The sequence below is a fragment of the Opisthorchis viverrini genome (assembly GCF_000715545.1).
Source record: "Opisthorchis viverrini unplaced genomic scaffold opera_v5_17, whole genome shotgun sequence".
NCBI lineage: Eukaryota > Metazoa > Platyhelminthes > Trematoda > Opisthorchiida > Opisthorchiidae > Opisthorchis > Opisthorchis viverrini.
The window spans coordinates 1,564,047-1,586,443 of NW_008751673.1; the positions used below are offsets into that span (position 1 = coordinate 1,564,047).

The 22,397-nt window shown below is 44.7% G+C and overlaps 1 protein-coding gene across 1 annotated transcript; it reads right to left on the bottom strand.

The window, feature by feature from the left end:
- Positions 1-769: 769 nt before the first annotated feature.
- Positions 770-22,146, bottom strand: T265_12818 (hypothetical protein; the record flags this gene model as incomplete). Its single annotated transcript, XM_009165679.1, has 13 exons — positions 770-1,064; positions 1,529-1,644; positions 4,165-4,247; positions 4,444-4,593; positions 9,349-9,483; positions 9,522-9,579; positions 10,737-10,781; positions 13,267-13,311; positions 14,859-14,945; positions 14,981-15,122; positions 15,160-15,438; positions 20,163-20,258; positions 22,056-22,146. Coding segments are annotated over 13 exons (1,620 nt in total), but the record flags the coding sequence as incomplete, so codon positions are not given.
- Positions 22,147-22,397: the final 251 nt, after the last annotated feature.

Sequence of the window (22,397 nt, forward strand, 5' to 3'; positions counted from 1 at the left end):
GTACAACTCTGTAACGGCCCCTTGGCTTCCTGCTCCACCCATTATGGTATATCAAAGAGGACCCAACCTCTACACAGCCGCTTCAGTAATTTGGATGAGAACACATCTAGGAAAGGAGCTTGTCTGCACTTGAGGGAACGTCAGGAGCCAGAAGTTGATTCCAGGTTAAACAATTAGACCAATGGTGCAGCTGGAGTGCCCGAGAAAAGCGGTCGAAAAAGACAAACGTTACTGTTTGATGAACTCAGTTGGGAGATCAAGACATCCACATTTATTCAAGATGCGTTTTGAGTATGATCTTCGCCGTGTGTACTCAAGGCAGCTAGTCGAGGATTTACAGAATGGACTGAGTGAAATAGACGCTGAGCGTTCCCTGTAGCTCCGCACTATACCTTACGTTTTTGCACACACCGACGCACATGAATTGCGCACATCCTGGTTGCTTATCGGCGTCCCATGGCTCAAGGAAATGTAACGTGCTCGAAGCCCGCAGAAGGCCCACCTTTTCAAAGACACTATCCTAGACAAGTGTAGAGTCGGAGACAGTGCCTGTATAAAAAACGGCTCGTAACGTGTGTTGCATCCTTAACACAATTGCCTCGAGAGGAAGTTTGTGTACGCATTAGGCTGTTTGAATTATGAGACTCAGGCTTGTGAGAGTATACAGAGAACCATCCAAAATATTCCGTACACAAACCGGTGTCCGTCAAGGGTGCCAACTCTCTCCATTTCTATTTAATTTCGTGATCAGTGAAACAATGGGACGAACGCTGGAGGGTATTCACATCCCCGGTGTTCAAATATCTGCTGAGCTGGAATATGCAGACGATATCTCCTCTCCAAAAAGGAGAAGGGGCGGAGGCTTTTGGATGACCTGACAAAAGGCAACCTGTCCTGTTGCGTGTGCTGTGCACCCGCAGAGTGAAAATTCATGCTCGCACAAATACAGTAACTGAACTCACCGCTTACAACCCAGAAGAGGCACTCGAAGTTGTGGAGCGTTTTACGTATATTGAAAGTTGTACCAACTTCGACTGTGGTGTGACAGAGGTCAGTTTTCGAAGCTGAAAGCCTCGGGTCTCATTTGATAATTTGACACCTATGGCGTCAGATGAACATCCCTGAATCCCAAGATACGTGTGAACCACGCCTGAAAATGGGCAGTTCTGTTATGTGGTTGCGAGACCTGGCCTGTTCGGTCAGCCAAACTGAAAAATCTGCAGGTCTTCGACGACGGCTGTCTCAGAACTATAGCTCATAAGGTTGGTATCAGCGAATCAGTAATCAGGCAGTTAGAAAGCGAGTGTTCGCTTGTGCATCGCGGACCTCCAGTGATGAATGTGCCCAGCACAATAAACAGCGTTGGCTAGCGTATGCATTGCACATGCCAAACCATCGTTTTCCGAGGATAGTGCTGCTTCCCGTGATCAATCCTGAGCGGCATAACCAGAAGGGTGGCCAACCGTTGGCTTGGAAGAGGGATATGAAGGCTGTCATGAAAAGTCTGGGTGCTGTAACGGTAACTCACCCTCCAGGATGGTGACCACGCGATCTCCACGGTAGCCAGTTGGGGATGCTGCAACATACGGCTGGCAATCGATGTCAATGGCGTTTTTGTTGTCAGTTTCCAGTGTAGACGAGTATCTGGAGGTCTAGACACCTAGGAATTACTTCAGTAGAATAGCACAACGTCCCACCTTTGTCCACCTCAATTCTTTCCCCCTAAAATAAGGAGTGCAAATATATCATGGCTGCACGGTAGCAAAGCATAAGTGATGAACACAGATATAATGCTGTCGATGATGACGAATGGAAGTAATGCGGCAATTCACTGCTGGAAGATTTATCAAACGTTCCATATCGTTGGTCAAACGTGAGCCAATCACAGGCGGATCGCCATCCACGCAGTCATCTGTGTCAACGCGTGGTTGCATTGTCTGAGTGATCGGTAAAACTCAGTGAACTAAATGGCGGCATGATACATGGAAGGTTGATCTGACCACTCTATTCTACCTTAATCGGTCCGATCCGACAATAGGCTAACTGGGACATGATCTACGAATGTGCTCTCAGAAAAAAGCATTTAAAAATTACTGTCGACAATGACGTGGCCAGTACATTGGCAGTAGCCAGCAGTATAAAAGCAGTGTGTGGTGACGTTCTCAGGGGAGCTCCATCATTTCATCACACCTACGGTGTAGGAAGATATCAGTACTGACGATATGGTTGCCAGATTATCTAGGTCTATCAGCCGGATCAACAACGACACAACCAAGCTGTACTAGAAGATTCACTTCATAACACTTAGTGTTCATTTGAAAAGTCTGGCCAGGTCGTGTTGTGTCCACACTACTAGCGACCTTCTGTACTGGGAGCAGCCAGTATGAAAAATTCTCTTGTAAAACTTACTGGACAGCATCAGGAATTTGCGAACGAAGCAACCAGCATGGCTTACTTCTGATTTTGTGCGCCATGAATTACCACAGCTAAATATTAATCAAACTCCGTGCCAAATGGCGTAGACTTCCTCTGATTTCTCAGAAAAAGTGTTCGGACATAGTCTTCCGAAATTCTTTTTTGAAGGTTTGGTTTTTTTCCACACGGATCTGATCACAAAGTAGGCTGTGACACTGCGGTCACTCTAGACTATACACCTATTTTGGAGATCACTGTGTACGCTGTTGGATACTCGAATTTCGCCACCGTCCCCGGGGGGAGCATTCCACATTTTGTAACTATATCAAGATGGTTCACACCCACTCGTCTTCTATCTGCCAAGTAGCCGGCTCCGTAGCGGTTCACACCACCTCTAGAACTACCATAGTGCCAGAGCACAAACGAGCAGAACGATTTCAAGCTATCTCCCACGTACCCACAGGCTTTATGTACCACAAAACCACTTGCATCGATCAGCTGACATTGGCTAAGGTACGGTGACGTCGGTTAGTTGTTGTACTAGAAGTACGCAATAGCTTGTTTACTGGGTCTTAACTGTTGAGGTTCTCCACTGTGAATCCACCAGTGCCTCCGAAGACCTGTTTTACGTTTCTCCATATTGTGTTTCAGGCGAAATCCAGATTTTGTATCAACCTGAGGGAAGGAGTTGCTGATGTTTTAGTCAGTCTATGAGAATCCGAGCAGCCAACTTGCCGACCGATATGAAACTACGAACTTTTGGTTCCCTACCCTTAAATACATTCACCAAATTTATTGAAAAAGACAACCTCTTGCATGCTATCGCTGTGGTTACACTCGACGCAGACAGGGTGCGCCAGTTTAGACCCTAAGCGATTCCGTTCGACGATGACGGATTCGGAGTAGGGCAAATCTACCTGTACATGTAACCTGAAGACACTCACTCCATATAGTGTCGAAAAACGAAATCCTTTTGGAGTACAGGGGCGTTACGAAACGGGTTGTGGATAGAGTGGTGTTACATGTTGCTTACAAAAGATTGTCTTCCTATTGCCGAATCATTTGTTTTCTAGTGGAACCGGCCATGCAACTTAAAGTCACCCCCCCCCCGAAGCTATCGTTCATGGTTACCCAACAGGATTGGACGTCGCGGACGTTAATAGAGACGTGGAGCTGCCTTTGAATAACAATCAGTCGGAGAATACAAACAATTTGCTCTGGTAAATTGCAGCTGAGCTTCTAATGAGCATCACACTGATTTGGAAATTGGTGTACGTCGCAGCATATGCACAATTAGATAAAAGGCGTGACAGAAAACCGGAGACTAGGCATACCTGATGGGTCTCGAAAAGGTCGAACTGGTAGTGAGCTACCCAGTTCCCATCGACCTTGTTTGCAGACTGGAGACATATGTCGATACTTCGAATATCCTGCCGGCTAGTGCATGGCGCGCCTTTGTGTAACAAATCCGCTTAAATACTACAGACAGAGGATAACTTGTCTTCATTCCTACAAAAAGGCATGATATTAATCCAAATGCTGTGTCTGGATTCCGGTTGGAACCTGACCTCCGGAAAAACACACTTGATGCATTCGTCAAACTACTAGACCATATTATTTTGTGCGGTGATACCAATAAACATAGATGGATGAACAGAACATGAAGAACTCCTGACCTTGAAGCTTCTGCTACCCGAGTGCACAAACCACCCCAATTCCCTTTGGTCTACATGGACATTAAGGGCTTACATAATCACCACATTCGGTTCCGCACAAAATAAATATACGGAAGCTAGCCTTTCAAACACTGTTGAGCGGCAGATCCGCTTCGCCTGCCATAATCGCCACACACTTTTTCTTGACCACCTACCCTCTATCTCAAACTTCCATGTGGCACTTGAAGAAAAAACGAACACAGAGTAGCAGATGAACTATGTATTCATGAACCGATACATTCCTGTACAGCGTGACGCAAACTATCGGCACATAGATTGCGGCCTAAAAAGAAGATAAACTGTATCAGTGCACAAGTATGAGAACATTACCAATGAATACTAGGCGAAGTCCAACGGGAGGAAAGGAAGTTGTGTGCTCTGGAGGCACCGGATTTAAGTCATACAGTTCATTGACTCCCTGTAGTATGTAAACGTGTTCATCACCAGCAAAGCGGACGAAACCCTAAGAAGTAAAACGGGAGAAAATAAGGGAAAGATTTTACTCCTTTTGTAGTACTATACCTATAATCAAACAGAACTGCATCTGAATCATGAAATTATGTTAGGAAGGCGAATTGCACGATTTTCGTGTAAATTTGACTTGCTGAAGCAGTGAGTCTCAAAGGAACAGTGAAACCCACGGTGAACAAAGGCCTGCCTAACCCGACCTTCACATTCAGCAGTGCGTTTGCGTTCCACTGATAGTCTTCGGTTGTTGCATTTTATTAAGTGGACAGAAGAGGGAAAAACGGATAATTCATTGAAAGGATTTAACCACTACAGACCAAAATGAATCTGATTTCAGCTGAATACGAACTGGTGAACTGGCAAAGAGCCAACAACCGTAAACCGGCTGCTGGAAAAGACGAAAACTATCGACCAGAATAATGTGCGAACTTAACACCGGTGTCGAGTGTGACTGGATATAAAGCACTACTTTTTCTTCAAATCAGTTTTCAACAGGTTATTCGTGGCACACTGGTTATTAAAATTCAGTTGCCGTACCTATTTCCGAGAGGACGAGTTATAATCGGTATATCAAGTTTCACAGAGTGGTCTTCTACAGTCATGTCAAGCAACTGGAAATTTCGGCAATATGGAGGAGACAAGCGTATCGAGACCAGTGGTAGGTGGTGTATTCAGCGGTTTGCGGGGATACCATCATCTAACCTACAGAAACCTTAAACGTTTGGCCCCGCCAAAGTCAATACCAAAAAATGATAATACAACGTACAACGAATATTCGCTCTCGTAACTCTTCTCGATCTTGTGTTCCAAAACACAGTCTAAACAATAATGTTAATACATTCAATCATCTTCCATCTTCATCCTCTTCCTTTTGTTTCCAATCAGGACAAGTCTACGGAAATGGCGAGCTGACTCACGTCCGATACCCGAATTATTTGCTATTTCGACAGTTTTGGACGGGGTTTGGAAGTGAACAGTTTCGACAACCGTCATCCACTTGATCCTTTCAATTCAGTTTTTTGGATTAAAATTAAGTTTCATGCGGATGAGCGAATAGAGCTACTACCTCCTCTCCCAAAGGAAAATTGGGTTTGGATGTTTTATTTGTTGAATTTCACTTGTGGACAGGCAGAATTCACTGCCGAACCCCTTATTGTTGGTGACTTCAAATCAGTAACCCTGAACGGCTTACTTCCTCAACCGCCAACAATCAAGCCGGTCACGAGGCAGTTTTTCCAACAACCAATTGCTTTTCCCAACTATGGAAGTGAAGTAACAGTGTTCTGATCTGGTGTTTATGCCAATGATGATGATCTTCAATTTTTGAGTTCTCCTTTTTATTCCCCGGAATATGAAGTCGATTAGCCACGAACCTGGAGCCTTTCTCGAACCAACCTCACCTCTGAAACTCTCTTCTCACCTTACTAGAAACCTCAGATTCCAAACTTATCGTATGATTCGGGTTCACAGACAAGTGGAAATTTATGCACCTACTTTACTTTCACATCCCTAACCTTTTCAGGTTATCCCCCGAATAATTCGATTAAAACAAATGCTCTGGAAGACTACGAATGCGCGATTTATGATCAATCGTGATTTGTGCGGACAGGCGCAATGTACCTAGGGCAGATGTCCGAATGACCATGCCAAGGTGTATGCTGGTGCGTCGATATATTCATCTTGCAACCTAGAAAGGGGTTCAAACTTTAGAAGCAGCCCACCCAACCATTAAGCTTACTCATGATTCAAAACAAGGCCCTCCGAATTGTAGGTCGAGGGCCTGGATACGCGGGCATAAGGCAAAGGATAGTAAGCACAGCTGAGGTCATTGTCGTTTGCCCTTATGATCTCCATTCGAGAATGTCGAGGCACTTTGTCACAAACTGTACAACCACGATCAAGAGTCTGCGCACATTTTTTCGCCAAAAGGTCGATTACCGAAACCGATCTATCAATGTCTAAAGAGAAATTCGCAGAAGTCTCTGCCAATGACATTCAAGTCTTTGGTCCCCAATTTTCGGAATGCGGCACACGTTCTGTTCTCGAGCAATTTAATCGTGCCTGTTCGCATGCCTTTGCATGAATAAATCGCTACCCTTCCACTCACCCTAACTGAGTGTGTGTTCGGAAGTCTTGCAAGGCTTCTACGAAGATCCTTCCAAGCCCGGCCAACCGTAACTTTGGTCCTATGCTATTCCGTGGTGGCCTAAGATCGCTTTTATCAAGGGTCAATACTTCAGGAATCTGGCATTTCACTACCCTAAACCTTACTCACCCATCCTTCATTACCCAACTCCGAAATGCTCAACATTCCCACAACAGTGTCCGCCACTCTTATTCTCAATCAAACAGTATCTCGATATTTCTTCATTATATGTACCGCCGAACGAGTATTTATAAACGTTCATCTTTTCGCAGTAACGTACTATAAATATATTCTCAGGAAACTACTTAGATGTCTGGATTCAGCTAGTATCCTAACAGCAAGCGCCCATTTCTAGGATCCCCCTTTTGTCTAACTTCCTGGAATATTTGGAGGTCAACTAGTCACCGCGCAATCTACAAAATGCATTCACCCCGGGGTCCATTACGAACAACTTCCCCCGGTTTTACATGAACGTCTAAATTGAGGACATTGATCTTGTGCGTGGATGGTGATGCGGGAAACAAGTGATTAGTTTGATGTCTGGAATTCGCTTTCCATTCAGTACCGCAAATCCTGAAAAGATTACTAGTACGGCAAGCGCTTCATAGCTATCCATCCAACAAATCACGTACAGGTGCAGACAATTTTGTGTGAGGATGTTGCTTGATCGTACTCAGCAAGGTGAGGGTTTCTCCAAGTCACGGGACGACGCAAGTATTTTTGGAACGTTGTCAACCAAAGGTAATGGTTCGGAGCATAAATTATGTTCTAATTTATAAACATAGAAATTGATTGACAACAGTTACCATTATTCTGTGGCCTAATGATGTCCGGGAAAACCTATCGGAGGTAATCAGGACCCGAATCAGCAGTTCGGTTACTGTAAAGCAATAATAATGATTCAGCTGTGACACCATGTCGGTGCCTACCTACCACGCCACCCAAAATGAGCCAGAAGGCTGACATGTCACCAGGTTGCCAAAGCCTTGAGAGGAACAGTCACGATGGCGAGGTTTGGTTCGATCTACGGACTTTCTGATCACGTCTCAACCACTGAGCCACCTCGAGTAGTTTGGTAACGGATCATAATATCCTAATGACGGCAGAAACAGCCAAATAAAGGCAGCGGGGTTCTGGGGTAGAAGCTGAGTTGATAGCATGTCTTGTGGATCACTGCGAAGGCGCCACCGGACGTGACCAATGCCCGTAGAACCCATTCCTGACCACAATGAAGCATTTAACTAAAAACGTTGAATAAATAGGACTTCTACTGGCCCAAACCCACCGGGCAGCCCTATAAAGAACGACGTTGAGTTTGACTCACAATTGGCTATCCTGTCGATATATATCCTTGGTCATTGTGGAATCGAATAGGATTGTATTCAAATGGCGGTGCCCAGTGAATAGATACAGTGTTAAACTCGCACCTTTCTGGTATCCTCAGTAAACCCGCACAAACTGTATCAGCTGGGTAACTGGAACGAAGCTGATCAACAGGCACCGTATAGAATAGTCAAAAAGAGCAATCTTCTAGCACAATGTGAAGATAACAACAACCAACAAACTTAACGCGTCGCATGTTGTATATTTGCACCTGCAGGTTCTGAAAAAGTCAGCAGGGAACATGGCGTTGACCTGCCAAACCAGAACTTCACCAGTGGATCAGAAATCAGTGTAACCCGCACTTGATTCTTTTTAGCGGATGAAATTCATATGAAAACCCTGAAATAAGGTTGCTCACGCAACTATATGGACGAACCAAACCGCAAGAGATAAAACGCGGGTGCTATAGACCTATTTGTTATCAAGATGGGATCTTTTGTAGCGAAAATTGCCTGAGAACCATGTTAGTCAGTCATCAGTTATAGCATCCACTATCACCTTATTACAAAAATCTGTCAGTATATGGGGAAGTGGAAAATAAGTGGCTAAACAGCTGCAGTATGCACATCGGTAGCATGGAGACGGTCTTGTGGAGTTTGTGCAAACACTGTCCCGGAATCACTTGTTTTGACATACTAACGAGTGGGGACTTATCCAACACGACCATCACATTAATTAAAAGCCGTTAGGTCTGGATTATTACAAGTGACTCAAAAAATGCCCATGGTGTTTAGCAGTTCATGCAGCAATCAGCTGTACGGTGACGACTAAAATATGACCTCCGGCTTCTCCTAAGATATTCCACATCCAGTCACAGCTGGCGGAGAACGTTGCTTTTGTTCCTCTAGCGTCTGTTTGGAGGGTCTGGTGTTTTGCATCTCACTTTTAAAACCCATTCTTGAACTGAGTTTGAGATATTCCACCGTAAGAACCGATAAATGCCAAGTGACGGTAAACTGCACAACATTCGAGGCAATATTAATTGGCTTGCCTGTCCTTTAGCGGGTACCCATGGCCAGCTTGTACATTATTGAGCAGTAAGTGTTTCGGTAAGTTCCACAATTAGTGATATAAATTTTCCACTAAAACACTACTCGATAAGTGCAGTACCATGAACTTGGTAACTACTGCCTTTGGGAAACGAATATATAACCGGTAATAAACGGATACAGCACACAAGTTTTGTGTAAGACGACTAGAATGTGGTTAACCAAACTGTACCTTAAGCCGCATAACCACAATAGGTTCACCATTTCCGGAAGAAATTCGCTTTTCCCAAAGCAAGGATTCGACGAAGCCCTCAAACAGACGTCGTAGTACCTTCTCACTGAGTTCAATCGTAACTGTGGATATTCTCTAGAAACACTAGAGTACATAGAGTCAGAGGTAGATACCTGATCCAAATGCGAACCGTTTTCAATCTTTTGAACTTCGAAATTTCCTGGTTTCGGACTGAAATGAGTTTGCGGAAAAGGTGTCAGTCGTGATTTAAAAAATGAAGGTTGTACTATAAAAATAATAACTGTTCAGCTGTAACCCCATTTCGGTGCCTAGCTGCCACGCCACCCGAGGGGAGCATGAGGGCTGGAATACTGCCAAGTTTTCCACGCCCAGAAAAAAAACGAGATGCAGAGGCCGGGTTCGAACCACGGACCTTTGGGTCAGTAAACTTGTGCTCTAACTACTGGGTCATACTACTGATCACGATATTAAAATAAAATCGATGTGGTTACGGCTCTTTGCAGCCCAACCAGCAGAAGAAATAAAGCACATTGCATCAATAACGTATTCCTGAAAAACAGGTGTTCAGCATCGAGGGATGTTTTTCGAAATGCATGTGAAGTTCTGATCAAGGTCGCACGGATAGTATGCGAAGCTGTAGTAGGTGGAGCCAATGTCTATAGCATGAAGTCTAATTAACAAACAACCACCTCAATGTGATGATTATTTCAAGAACAAGGCGTTCTCAGCAAACACGCATGGGACCTGTTCCTAGCTGATGATGAAAATGTTGGATAGACATAACTTGTGATGAAAACGATCCATCGAATACCAGGTTACAAAATCCACGCAGAAGTGTCTGTTATCGACCGTTGGTCGGCAAGGTTGGAATCTTAACCTTAATTTTAACGAGCTAGTAAAAAGCACATGCCAGACAAGATTAACACCAGAAAACGCTATGGTCATCATTTTATAACAACGGACGAGTGGTTACAGCGCTAATTTACTGACCAGAAGGTCCGTGGTTCGAACCCGACCTCTGCCTCTGGACTTTCCCTGTTTAAGCTTAAGCAACCTGGCAGTATCCCAGCCCTCGTGCTTCCTTCGGGTAGCATGGAAGCTAGGCCGAACGATCTTATAACAACGGGAGGTGCAGCTTTGTAACACTACCAGCCATCTGCAAGATACACAGACAATAACAACAGATTAAAACAGCTGCATATATACGTTATTGGTCAACCCGAACAGACTTGCCAATTCAAGGAAACACTTTCAAATATGATACATTCAGCATTCGGAAACTTCATTCGTTTTGCAAAACCAGTGGGCTGGGGTCGCAAATTTCAAGTCATCTAATGGACCGCAAAACATTGTTGAAGAAAACTTACGTTGCAGAATATATATTGAGGTCGAGGATATCATCCAAGTTCACTCTAAAAAACAGAGCAAGAGGGAGGAATACCGCAAACACAATGGCAAATGCGATTCACAGGCGATCATCCATGAACTGTACACTGATGCCGAGGAACCACCATAAACGAGACCTGTTTTGTGATTCAGCGCGTTCCTTCCAGCATGAATCTACAAGACATTGAATACAAGCACCACAGTACCCGCCAAAATCGATCAAGGTGAGCGACAAGAAAGTCTTTCCGTGAGAGGAACCTTGGCATTTATCGCTATTCTCCTTGGAGTACACCTCCCATAACCATAACCCGTAAACCGTCAGGCCCTAAAAATGGCTGCTCAACTCCACTCCCCAAAAACGAGGTGTCACACTGACAATGGCTTTCGTCGTTGATGCAGATTCACCTGTTGACCAGCGAGACAGGCGAGTGATACTACCAATAAAAATAAGACAGAGCTCAGTAATGATACTTCACCTGTGCACAGTTGCTAAGTGATCCGAAGAGCCAAGACGGCTGAGTTACTGACAGATTTGTGCAGACCTGTGTGCACAATGGCTGTCATTTACTCTGCCACAAATATACTGCCATTTATATTTATATATTTATATATACATTTTTATCAAGTGATATTCTTCCGTCCCGAATGGATACAAACGCTTTATAAGGTGCGCTTTTCGAGAGGTACTGTGTCAGAAATTGTTGGTTAATGGTGTTCCAAATACCTGACTCCTGTCAGCAGCGACAAATCCATTCGTTTCAGCCAGCGCAACCGCAACCACAAAAAATTGCCGGAAAGGTTAAAGAACGACCGCTTCCTTGAAACAACACTAACCACAGCGCCTCCCTTGCTTATGTCACCGTTCCTGTTGGCGTTCAAGGATCGCGTTTTCCTGATTTCAGAAAAAAAAATAGAGTAGCCCTAACCGACTATCGTTTTCCACTCATCTGAATGACCCTCAATTTCCCGTGAAACAGAGATCCGGTTTTTATTCCAAGTTGTGCGACACCAGAAATACCGAAAAGGAAAACGCCAGACACATTGTAGTCATGTGTTTGAATGTGGGTGACCCAAAAAGGATATTATTACGCGCGAGGTCGCATCGGAAGCTTCGATTTGTCCTCCAATTCAGCGCAAGGAAGTCCGTTTACAGTGCATCGCTAAACAAATTAACTTGACTTTTACATTACCGCAGCTAACCGGTGGGAAACAGAAAGGCAAAGAACACTGAGCGTTGAGAGAATTACGTAAGAATGGTCATGGTAGACCTTTTATAGGGCACATGGAAGGAGGCTTGATTAGCTGATGTTAATAGCCTATTCGAGGAGAATTTCTGTCCAGACAAGCGGACAGATTTGATCACCATGTTGTAGAAGGATCAACTCTTTATTAGTGATTCTAATGTTAGAATGAGTTGCACGTCCATTATAGAGACTCGAACGTGCATCCGTCGACCTGCGACGCCAAACAGTTGTCAAGTTTGAACTACAGGCTTAAAGAATACTAAGGCCTGTTTACCATATCCTTTATTCGATTGTCTCAGACTAGTTTGTTGTGCGATTCCTTGCTGTGCTGACTAGTTGTATTTTAGCAACTGCGTTGGTATCAAAGCTGATTGCTAAGCCGGAATGTTGAAAGTCAGAACACAACCAATCGTACTAAACGTGGAAGTTGAACAACACCAGCGTCTGTGGAGCTGTCCGAACTGCCGGTAAAACTGAGCTAGTGGGCGGATGGTAGGTCGATGCCTACGCCCGTTCTACACGAATAGTCACAAAACATAACTGGAAACGAACAACCTTACAAAGACAACGTTCCAAAGAGAGATTTATCTTCAAAATATTCAGGCTCTATAGACTCGGCAGCGAAGATAGCCAAGGTGTCTACATATCCAAGCTAGGCTCGAAGAATTAATCGGGAAATGCATGCATGAGGTCCTCAGGCTCAAAAGCGCAGGTGGACAACTGACTTTTCACAGTATCTGTTGCGTGTTATGATGGAATATAACCACCAATAGAGAAACTCGGGTAGGCGGCATGACGCGAAAGTGGAGTCTGTCGGATTGGAGTGATTGATTAGCGAGTTGGACAAGCATGCCTTTAGCGAAATACACTCATTTGGTTTTGTGAGGGACTCACCTGGAACCCAGCTGAATCTCTCGTTTATGATGTTTCTAAGCTGCACAGTCAGTTGCTTGGGTTGCTGGGTTCCAGGTGAGTTCCCCGCAAAACCAAATTTGTTTTCAAATGAGTGTATTTCGCTAATTTCGTGCAATTTGGGTTCTAGTAGTAGACTGACAGAAACTAGGGGCTTATCTGGTGAGCCCCAAGGAGAACGGGGCCGGTCGTGGGTTGTCGAAGAATTTTCAGCAACCTTATGAGTAGTGTATCACTTCTATATAAGCATGTCCTTAAGCTTCCTTAAGCTTACCGATGTTGCGGTTGCAGCAATGGTGAACGGTTTGTGTGGAGTTTTGGCAAATAATGCGGGTTTAGGAATATAGGGACTTACTGTGAGTAGGTTGTTTGCAGTAGTCGAGCTGCTGAATTGATTGTTCTGTGAACGCAAAACGAAATCAACAAAATCAAGTGACAGTCGATGGTCTTCTTGAATACGAAGATGAAAACTGCAATATGGAGTGGGGCACGCATACAGGTATCCGAATTGGCTGAATGTACGATACAATGGCTTATTCACAGCACGAGGTACTGGAGCCCACTGGCATAATGGTGAGTGATTGGCAGGAATGTACAGAACTTTCACACAATTTGAGGTGTGAATCCGGGGGCACAATTTTCGCCAAATATTACCTTTGAAAACTTGCACTGGATATGTGCCTGTGGAGAATCCAATTGATACCGCAGATGAGTGTTTAAAGATGGTTATTAGGTCAGGAAGACTGGTGAGTTTCAAATCCGCGATTAGGTAAGAGAATTGGGACAGGATGATGAACACAACCAGTGTGCGAACGATTGTGAACAACATTCGCCTAGCACACCGGACATTGAAACTAAGAAGACTATGCGATAATTTGTCAAAACACAAACCGTATATGATATGTGATAGATTTGAAACCACATAAATGGAGTCGAAAATATTCTATGGCGTTTTAGTCCCAAATGCTTTAAACGTAAATTAAACCTTGTAAAATGCGATCTGCAGAAACAAGAGTGCACCGAAGAATTAGCATTAAGACTACTCAGCTGCAGTTAACCGAACTTCAACCTACCTTAGCACCTTACTTCAAGTATAGCACGGAAGAAATATGTTTCATGAAGTTTTTCTAAACTCTACATTGGTCGTTGGCTGGCTACCGAGATTAAATGACGACCGATTTGAGACCATTTCAATTTGAGTCAAAATCCGTATCTCTGAAGGACATGGCTCAGTGGTTGGAGGGCGGATTTATTGATCTGACCTCTGCCTCTCGACTTCTCCTGTCTAGGCTTGGGCAACCTGGCAGTATCCAAACCAAAGTCCTTCCTTTGGGTGGTATGGCATCTGAGCACCGAAAGGGTGTTAGAGGTGGACGATCATCTATTATCTGAACCGAATTTCGTTTATATTGAGAAAGTTAAAGAACGAGCGTTGTGGCAGTACTTATTGAATAGGAAAGTAATACTCGATAGCCCCAAGTTTTCGACGAGCACCTGCGTCTACCAAAGAGACAAGTTCACGTAGCAGCAACGGGATCCAAAAATGGAAACCGGTCGATTTCAGCCAGTTGCGCTCGACCGTGGTTAGAGACTGTTATCCTCTCAAAGCAATATAAGGAGACCTTAGATAGCTGTATACGTTTATCAGGCTAACTGTCACAAAAGACCTAAAAGTTATGAAAATACTGTTACACGATTTGAAGTGGGAAAGTACCCTCACCATGGCTTGACCGAACCGAAAAATGTAGTCAGACTGTCTGAGTTGGACAACTTATTTAATGAGTGTTTGGTTCCAATTTACATACATGGGGATTGACTTGCTGATTAAGGTAGGCTAACCTTGAGTACTGTATTTATCCACTATTATTCTTTTCCTATAATCTATCAGAATAGAATATTTTGACTACAAAATATTACCTGAACTCAAACTAAAGTGAGTCCACTTACCGCACCCGATCGAGCACCTTATTCCTGTGGTGATCGGAAATCAAATCCACCTTGTTCAGGATCAAAACATCTGCCAGTGCTATCTGCCTATTGAGACAGTGCACAAACAAAACCGAACGAACCTTTCGCAATCGTTCACTTGACCAGTAGTATCGCTTGTCATTTGGGAGAGGCAATATTTCCCGTCCAAAACAGTGACTATTCCGTCCAGGAAGAGTTTACTGCAGAGACTCTCGTCAAGCCAAAAGATAGAAGCAATAGGGCCTGCAGAAATGGATGTGTTGTCATTCAAAGCATGTACCTGGGTCCGCCAGACCAGTTGTTTCGATCAGCACGTAATCAAAGTCCCCTCGACGTTTCATCAGGTTTTCAATCGCCTTCACACCGGGGTCTTTTAGAGAACAGCAGAGGCATCCATTTCGGAGTTCAAGCCATTCTTCAAACATGTCGCCTGTCTGTTGTTTGACTGCAACGCTTGACTCAAGGGCTGACCCTTCACCGAAGTCATTCAGAATTACCGCTATACGCTTTCCATGTGACCGAGTGAGAATGTAATTCAGCAAGGTCGTCTTTCCTGCACCTACAATATGAACGGGTGAGATAGGGTCCAAGCAACTCATTAGTGAGTAACAGTGACACACAGAAACCACAAACATCAACTGTTACCACTAACTGCCTTATGACCTTACTTCTTTAAAAGCACAAACCTTCAGAATAGATTAACGTATGAATTTTAACGGATGAATTTTAACGACGATAAAAATGAAAAATCCCGCCATTGTCAGTGATCACTTAAAAGGCACTGCCCACCCAAATGTCGTATTATCGCTTAGGACAAAATTACACCAGATCTCAGTCACGTCGAGCTTTCTGAAACAGGTATTAAAACATTCGCGAAGAACATCCGCATTACTAACATCTGTCGAAATGCCCCTTTAGTTGAGAATTAGAGGATGGAAAATGTACGATTCCTTTGGGGGGAAATGAGTAAAAACAACCGCGAATTGAAAGTAACCAACAGCTACTGAGAACGTACCTGGGTGCGACCAAGAAACAGTGGTCTTTTGTAACAAGTTGCATATATGATTACTCACTAGTGAACTTCTGATGCCGTTGGACTGCTGCGAAACTGCTCAAATGACTATGAAAACGGAAAAAGGTCTTCATCCCAACAATAAATTATACTACATTTGATGCGTTTGAGTTGGGTTCAAGCTGAAAACGTTTTCTACCGGCTTCAAGTCAAGCTGCAGTATCAGTCACGGCATTCCCTAAAGTGACCACGATTTTACGTGGCGACTGGCTATTTACAGTCTACAGGATTCGAATTGCGCAACATCTGGCAGTTAGCTGGACCAATTGAACAGAACCGGTGTGCGAGTCTTATCTTCGTACAAGCAGTGATACATAGCTAAAGGCCAACAGTAGTTTAAAGGTGTGCAAGCCTACTGTCAGTAAGAAAAAATTGAAACCACTTAGCTGTAGCACCCTTTCGGTGCCCAAATGCCATGCAAGCAGAAAAAAGCACAAGAGTTATAGAAATGCTCTCCTAATCGATAACGATACAAAATCAGTGTACTAAGCTCTCGAAAACTACACTGGATATTCCTCTTCAATATCACCAACATCATCACAGTCATTATAAACATCATTTCCGTCCCCATCAGACACAGTGCTACATTGACATATACGCCCATTGAGTCAAACGCTCTGAAACGTACAGAATAGAACAGAAGACAGAAGTGCATGAATATACGAAACCCCTACGTCCCCAGGACTCAGACGCACAATTGGAATAGGCATAAACGGCAAAGAATTCGGCTTACCACCATACACCGTCTTCCACCGAGGAGATATGGGTCAGAAAAGGTTGGCCTTAAAAACCGCACGCTCTGATCTCCCAACTAAAGAGTCTAGTGCTGATCAAAAGGCACCAGCTGTACGCGGCCGCATTAGGAGTGGGACGGTAATGCTTTACCCCAGGCGTCCCCGGACCAGGCCAGCCCCCTGCAGCCAAGTGGTTCAGCAAAGGAAACCTTAACCGCTGTCTCGGGGTTCAGACTTTTGAGTCAAGGGCTCAAGATGGGCTATCTCTTCTTCGGCTTGGGCAACCGAGAAGTAGCGATCAACCCCAGCCATCGTTACCTGTTTAAACCATGGCCTAGTCAATTACTAACCTCAAGAGACCTGATCCATGTTGCAGCCTTCATTGTCCATACTCTACGTCAAATTGTACAACAAATCTCTCGTGTTGAAACTCCGCTTTACCTCCTATGAATTTTCGTCTCCGACACGTGTATACAGGACCACAATTCGGTCATGCACCTCAAGTCGTTTAGGACGAGCTCAGGTGATTCTGAAGCAATGGTTCGCGATATTTACGGTGTGGAAGTTGCACTCATCTCCAAGGCTCAAATCGCCTTACTGGATTGGAACCCAGTAAACCACCGTCTTGGAGCTGCGGGGTTGTCTGGCCCAAGTAAGATCAATGCAGGTCGATGCGCTTAACAGTGTTTATTCGTCATATCAGCACAATCCCTGACAACCAGCAGTTCTGAGACTGAGGACGGGTTTTGATCAAGATCTGACACAACGGTTTCAGTCGGAAGGACGGGTGCTATGAATGCCCAAGTTGGACGATTAAGTCACGAAGAAGCACAATTAGGTGGCAGATTTGGAGTCGATACTCAGCGTACGGATAATGGGAATAGACCGCTCCAATTGTGTGCTGACCATCATCGGTTCCTGACCAATATACACTTCCAACGCAGACACCCACATTGCTTTAGAGGATACCAACCGCAAGGCAGTCATGGACCCAATTGGAAAATGCATCTATCAGTTAGCGATGGAAGTCCTCAATCAAAAATTGTCGTTCTTTCTTGGGTATGCGACTTGACTGCTATCATGCCTTTGCACGAACCCTGTTTTCACTTCTCTTTCTCTCCGCATTACACGTGCCAAAGCAAAGCAGGTCCAATCATCAACCTCGACAAGTTTCAGTAGCTCAGGAGTATCGAGTTGGTCTGGTGGGAAAGCTACTGGAAACACACAGCCATGAAGGTGACAAAGATTGTTTGGAGGTTGCATGGAAGAGAGTTAAAAAGGCTATGCTCTCAGCCTTCATATCTATCTGTACAATCCATGTGACTCGATTAAATGAAGACCGTATATCATCGGGATCAGCAGCTACTACTGCTGCCATACCAGAAAATAGCGACTGTAATGGCGCAAACAGATCCTTTGAACACCGAATAATCAAGAGGCTGACGAATGACAGAGAACGCTCGTGGATTTTGAAGACCCTGGAGATGGAGAAAATTTTACTGTAAGCAACAGCCCCGTCCTATTTCAGCTGCTTTGATCAGCCGGCCAAAGAAGCCAAGTTTCATCTAACGAAATGCGGAAGAGACGGAACGATGGTTCATTCCCTCAGCCCTGAGCGATGGGGTGAGCACTTCAAAGAACAGTTCAGCTGGTCTCATTCAACACTGGAAGAACTCAGCAGGTCTGAATGGAACACCGATGCCAACCCGCCACCAGCAACAGAGGTCCAGCATGAGATATCAATCCCTAAGGGCGACAAGGCACCTCGCCGGGATGGTCTACATCCCGCACCCCTCAAAGGTGGCGAGCTACTGGTAAAAAGTCTGAAAACCGTACTGCAGAATATTTGAAAGGAAAACAGAGTACCAGTCGAATGTACCTGTTCGACCATCATCCCAGTCTCCAAAAAGGCCCAAGAACGTCATGCAAATACAATTGTGGCATCATTCTGGTATCCGTCGCATCCAAGGCGCATTCTGGCATCATTTTGCGCAGGTTAGTTTATTATCGAGAGAGACAGGTTCGTGAGAATCGGACTGGGTTTCGCCGTGGCCGAGGATGCATCGACTATAGCTTTACCTTGAAACAAATGCCTGAACAACGCAACTTCTTTAAATGTCCCACGTTGGTCATTCTTCTTAATGTGAAATCTGCCTTTGACTCTATCGATCGTCAGGAACTTTGGCGGAGTTTGGCGATCAAAGATATCCCTTACGAGGTCATTGTATGCGAACTCATGTAACGGGTATGAGTATACGGCAAGCTCCCGCCCGAGTTCACCATGTCCAGTGGTGTGAGACAAGGCTGTCATCTCTTGATTTTTCTCTTCAACTTTGTTATTGATGTGCTGCTTGAGATTTGCCTACTTGCCTCTGAAACCTCAGGAGTCGAGATGCATCCGGGAGATTTGCTCACACACACTGAGTATGCGGACAATATTGCTCTCCTTGGTTCATATCCATCAAAAAATGCTATTTTAAATAACCTATATAATTCCGCCGCACGGTTGGGCATGCGCTTCACACCTGAAAAGTGTATAGTGCTATAACAAGATTGGGTGGGATCAGATCCAAACCTCGTGCTAAGAGACGAACCAATCGAAATAGTAGATAAATTTGTTTACCTGGGCAGTTGTAGTTCTGGTGAACTGGTTGGAAATGAGATTACTTCTCGAATCGGGAAGGCCAGGGTAGCTTTCACCTACTTCCGACACATCTGATACCGATGTGACATCAGTTTGTCTGACAAGCGCAGAGATTACACTACGACAGGGCGATACATACTGCTTTATGGACCAGAAACGTGGCCACTACACACACAGGACATACGAAAGATGTCAAACCAAACTTATCGGTGTCTACAAAGCATTGTTCTGGCTTGGTGGAAACATCGGATTAGTAGTGCTAAGGTTCGCCCGATAGTCCCGGGAAGAAGGAACTTTCCCACGCTGGAGGAATTGGTCACGCTTCATTGGTTGTGCTGGTTCGGACATGTGCTCCAGATGTCACAAGACCGTATGTCTCACAGAGTCCTTCTCACCCAGCCATGTGCTGAGTGTAAGCAACCGAGGTGGACAGTAAACAACCTAGCAACGAAGTTTGAAAACCCTAACCAGTAAAATTAGTCGGGTCGACAACTGCTCTCACTGGATGGAGACCCCAAGACTCAACTCACTAATGGCTAATAACACTGGCAGAAATGGTCTAGTCGCGCAGTCAGTGGTGCATGTACAGTAAAGCTATTGCCTTCAGTGAGTAGCAACCCAGTTCCCGAACTAACTGGACATGCCACTGCCTCCAAGACTTGGCTCTCTCACAATCTCTCACTTGCCGGTGATGGAAGCTGTAGCAGTTGGAATTAACGTGCCTGTGTTACACGGTGCATGTGATAAATTGAAATGCAGTGAACAGGTGAGTTCTACCTGAAAATAATCACTTGCAACATGCAAATAGAAAAACATGCAGACATAGGACGTACCAAGAAAGCCAGTAAGGATTGTTACCGGAACCTTTTTTGTGGGGGGTTCGTCATCGAGTCCAACCAAATCGGGAATATCATCTGAAATCATTGCACCTTCCTTGCGGAGTTAGTACACAACCGATGAGGCAGTGTGGCGTTGGATACGGGCAGTGGGTTTGGGAATAGGCCTGGTATGCAAAATAAAGTAATCCAACTCTACATTGCGCAGTAGCAGCGTTTAAAATAGACGGTCTGATGGGTTGTAATGTTGGAAAGAGTATATGAAAACTGTCTTGAAAGGGGAAAAGATGTGCGAATGTGGTCCGAAATTAGGGGCGAATACCATAGTTGGTGGACTGAGTTGCAGTTCCAGCGCGAATTTTGCATGGAGACTATGAAGTCGTATTTGAGATGAAGGCGAATCACCCTTGTGCACTGATTCCCTCAAGTGAGCGTCCCCTCAAACAGGAACATGAAACTGGCCTGTCCAGATTTCTCCGGGTTGATAGAGAACATACGTCGAAGAGAAACACAGCTCACTAACAATGAGCCAAAATAAAACATGCAGAATCATACAAATCGAAGATGTTTATAAGAACCGTTGTACAAAGCCCTGGCTTCTGTTTCTATCCGACACAAGGCTAAATGAGGCTCTCTAGTGTTACAAAGCCAATGTTTCGTTCAGCTAATGGCCTACAGAAAATGACGTTGCATTTTTGCAGATCCATCGAAGACCGATTGGACTAAAATCGAGAGTTACGTGTCCCCAAGGTACAGGATCGTGTTTTTGATGTCCCGGGAAATCGGGTGCTTCTTAGCGTGACAGTGCTTCATGTACGGAACTCGACTGGCTGCATGAGAACTATCGTTCGTACGAAGGTGAACAATCAAAAGATTGAGTGCACTTGAAACAAATAAAAGAGAGTTGGTTCTATCGTGTTGACCGTTGCTTCCCACAGAAGCACACGTCACGCAAATCTCGGTGACATGACTGTCCTTGCCAAGTCTATACATAACATCACTCATGTACTCGGGTACCTCAATCCTCCAGCGCTGTATTTTTACCAATTTTAACTTTACTTTTCTGTACAACGCCATAGATGAAGGTGACCGGACGCTGATCGGTGACCTACTTGAAAAACCTTCCGAAAAGATAGCACCACCATTTCCTGACGAATTCGGCCACCGCGGTTGTAGCAAAACGAAGAATCCGTAGCAACCATAGGTTAGCTATAGACCATTACTACACACACAGGACATACGAAAGATGTCAAACTTTGTCCATCGGTGTCTACAAAGCATTGTTCTGGCTTGGTGGAAACATCGGATTAGTAGTGCTAAGGTTCGCCCGATAGTCCCGGGAAGAAGGAACTTTCCCACGCTGGAGGAATTGGTCACGCTTCATTGGTTGTGCTGGTTCGGACATGTGCTCCAGATGTCACAAGACCGTATGTCTCACAGAGTCCTTCTCACCCAGCCATGTGCTGAGTGTAAGCAACCGAGGTGGACAGTAAACAACCTAGCAACGAAGTTTGAAAACCCTAACCAGTAAAATTAGTCGGGTCGACAACTGCTCTCACTGGATGGAGACCCCAAGACTCAACTCACTAATGGCTAATAACACTGGCAGAAATGGTCTAGTCGCGCAGTCAGTGGTGCATGTACAGTAAAGCTATTGCCTTCAGTGAGTAGCAACCCAGTTCCCGAACTAACTGGACATGCCACTGCCTCCAAGACTTGGCTCTCTCACAATCTCTCACTTGCCGGTGATGGAAGCTGTAGCAGTTGGAATTAACGTGCCTGTGTTACACGGTGCATGTGATAAATTGAAATGCAGTGAACAGGTGAGTTCTACCTGAAAATAATCACTTGCAACATGCAAATAGAAAAACATGCAGACATAGGACGTACCAAGAAAGCCAGTAAGGATTGTTACCGGAACCTTTTTTGTGGGGGGTTCGTCATCGAGTCCAACCAAATCGGGAATATCATCTGAAATCATTGCACCTTCCTTGCGGAGTTAGTACACAACCGATGAGGCAGTGTGGCGTTGGATACGGGCAGTGGGTTTGGGAATAGGCCTGGTATGCAAAATAAAGTAATCCAACTCTACATTGCGCAGTAGCAGCGTTTAAAATAGACGGTCTGATGGGTTGTAATGTTGGAAAGAGTATATGAAAACTGTCTTGAAAGGGGAAAAGATGTGCGAATGTGGTCCGAAATTAGGGGCGAATACCATAGTTGGTGGACTGA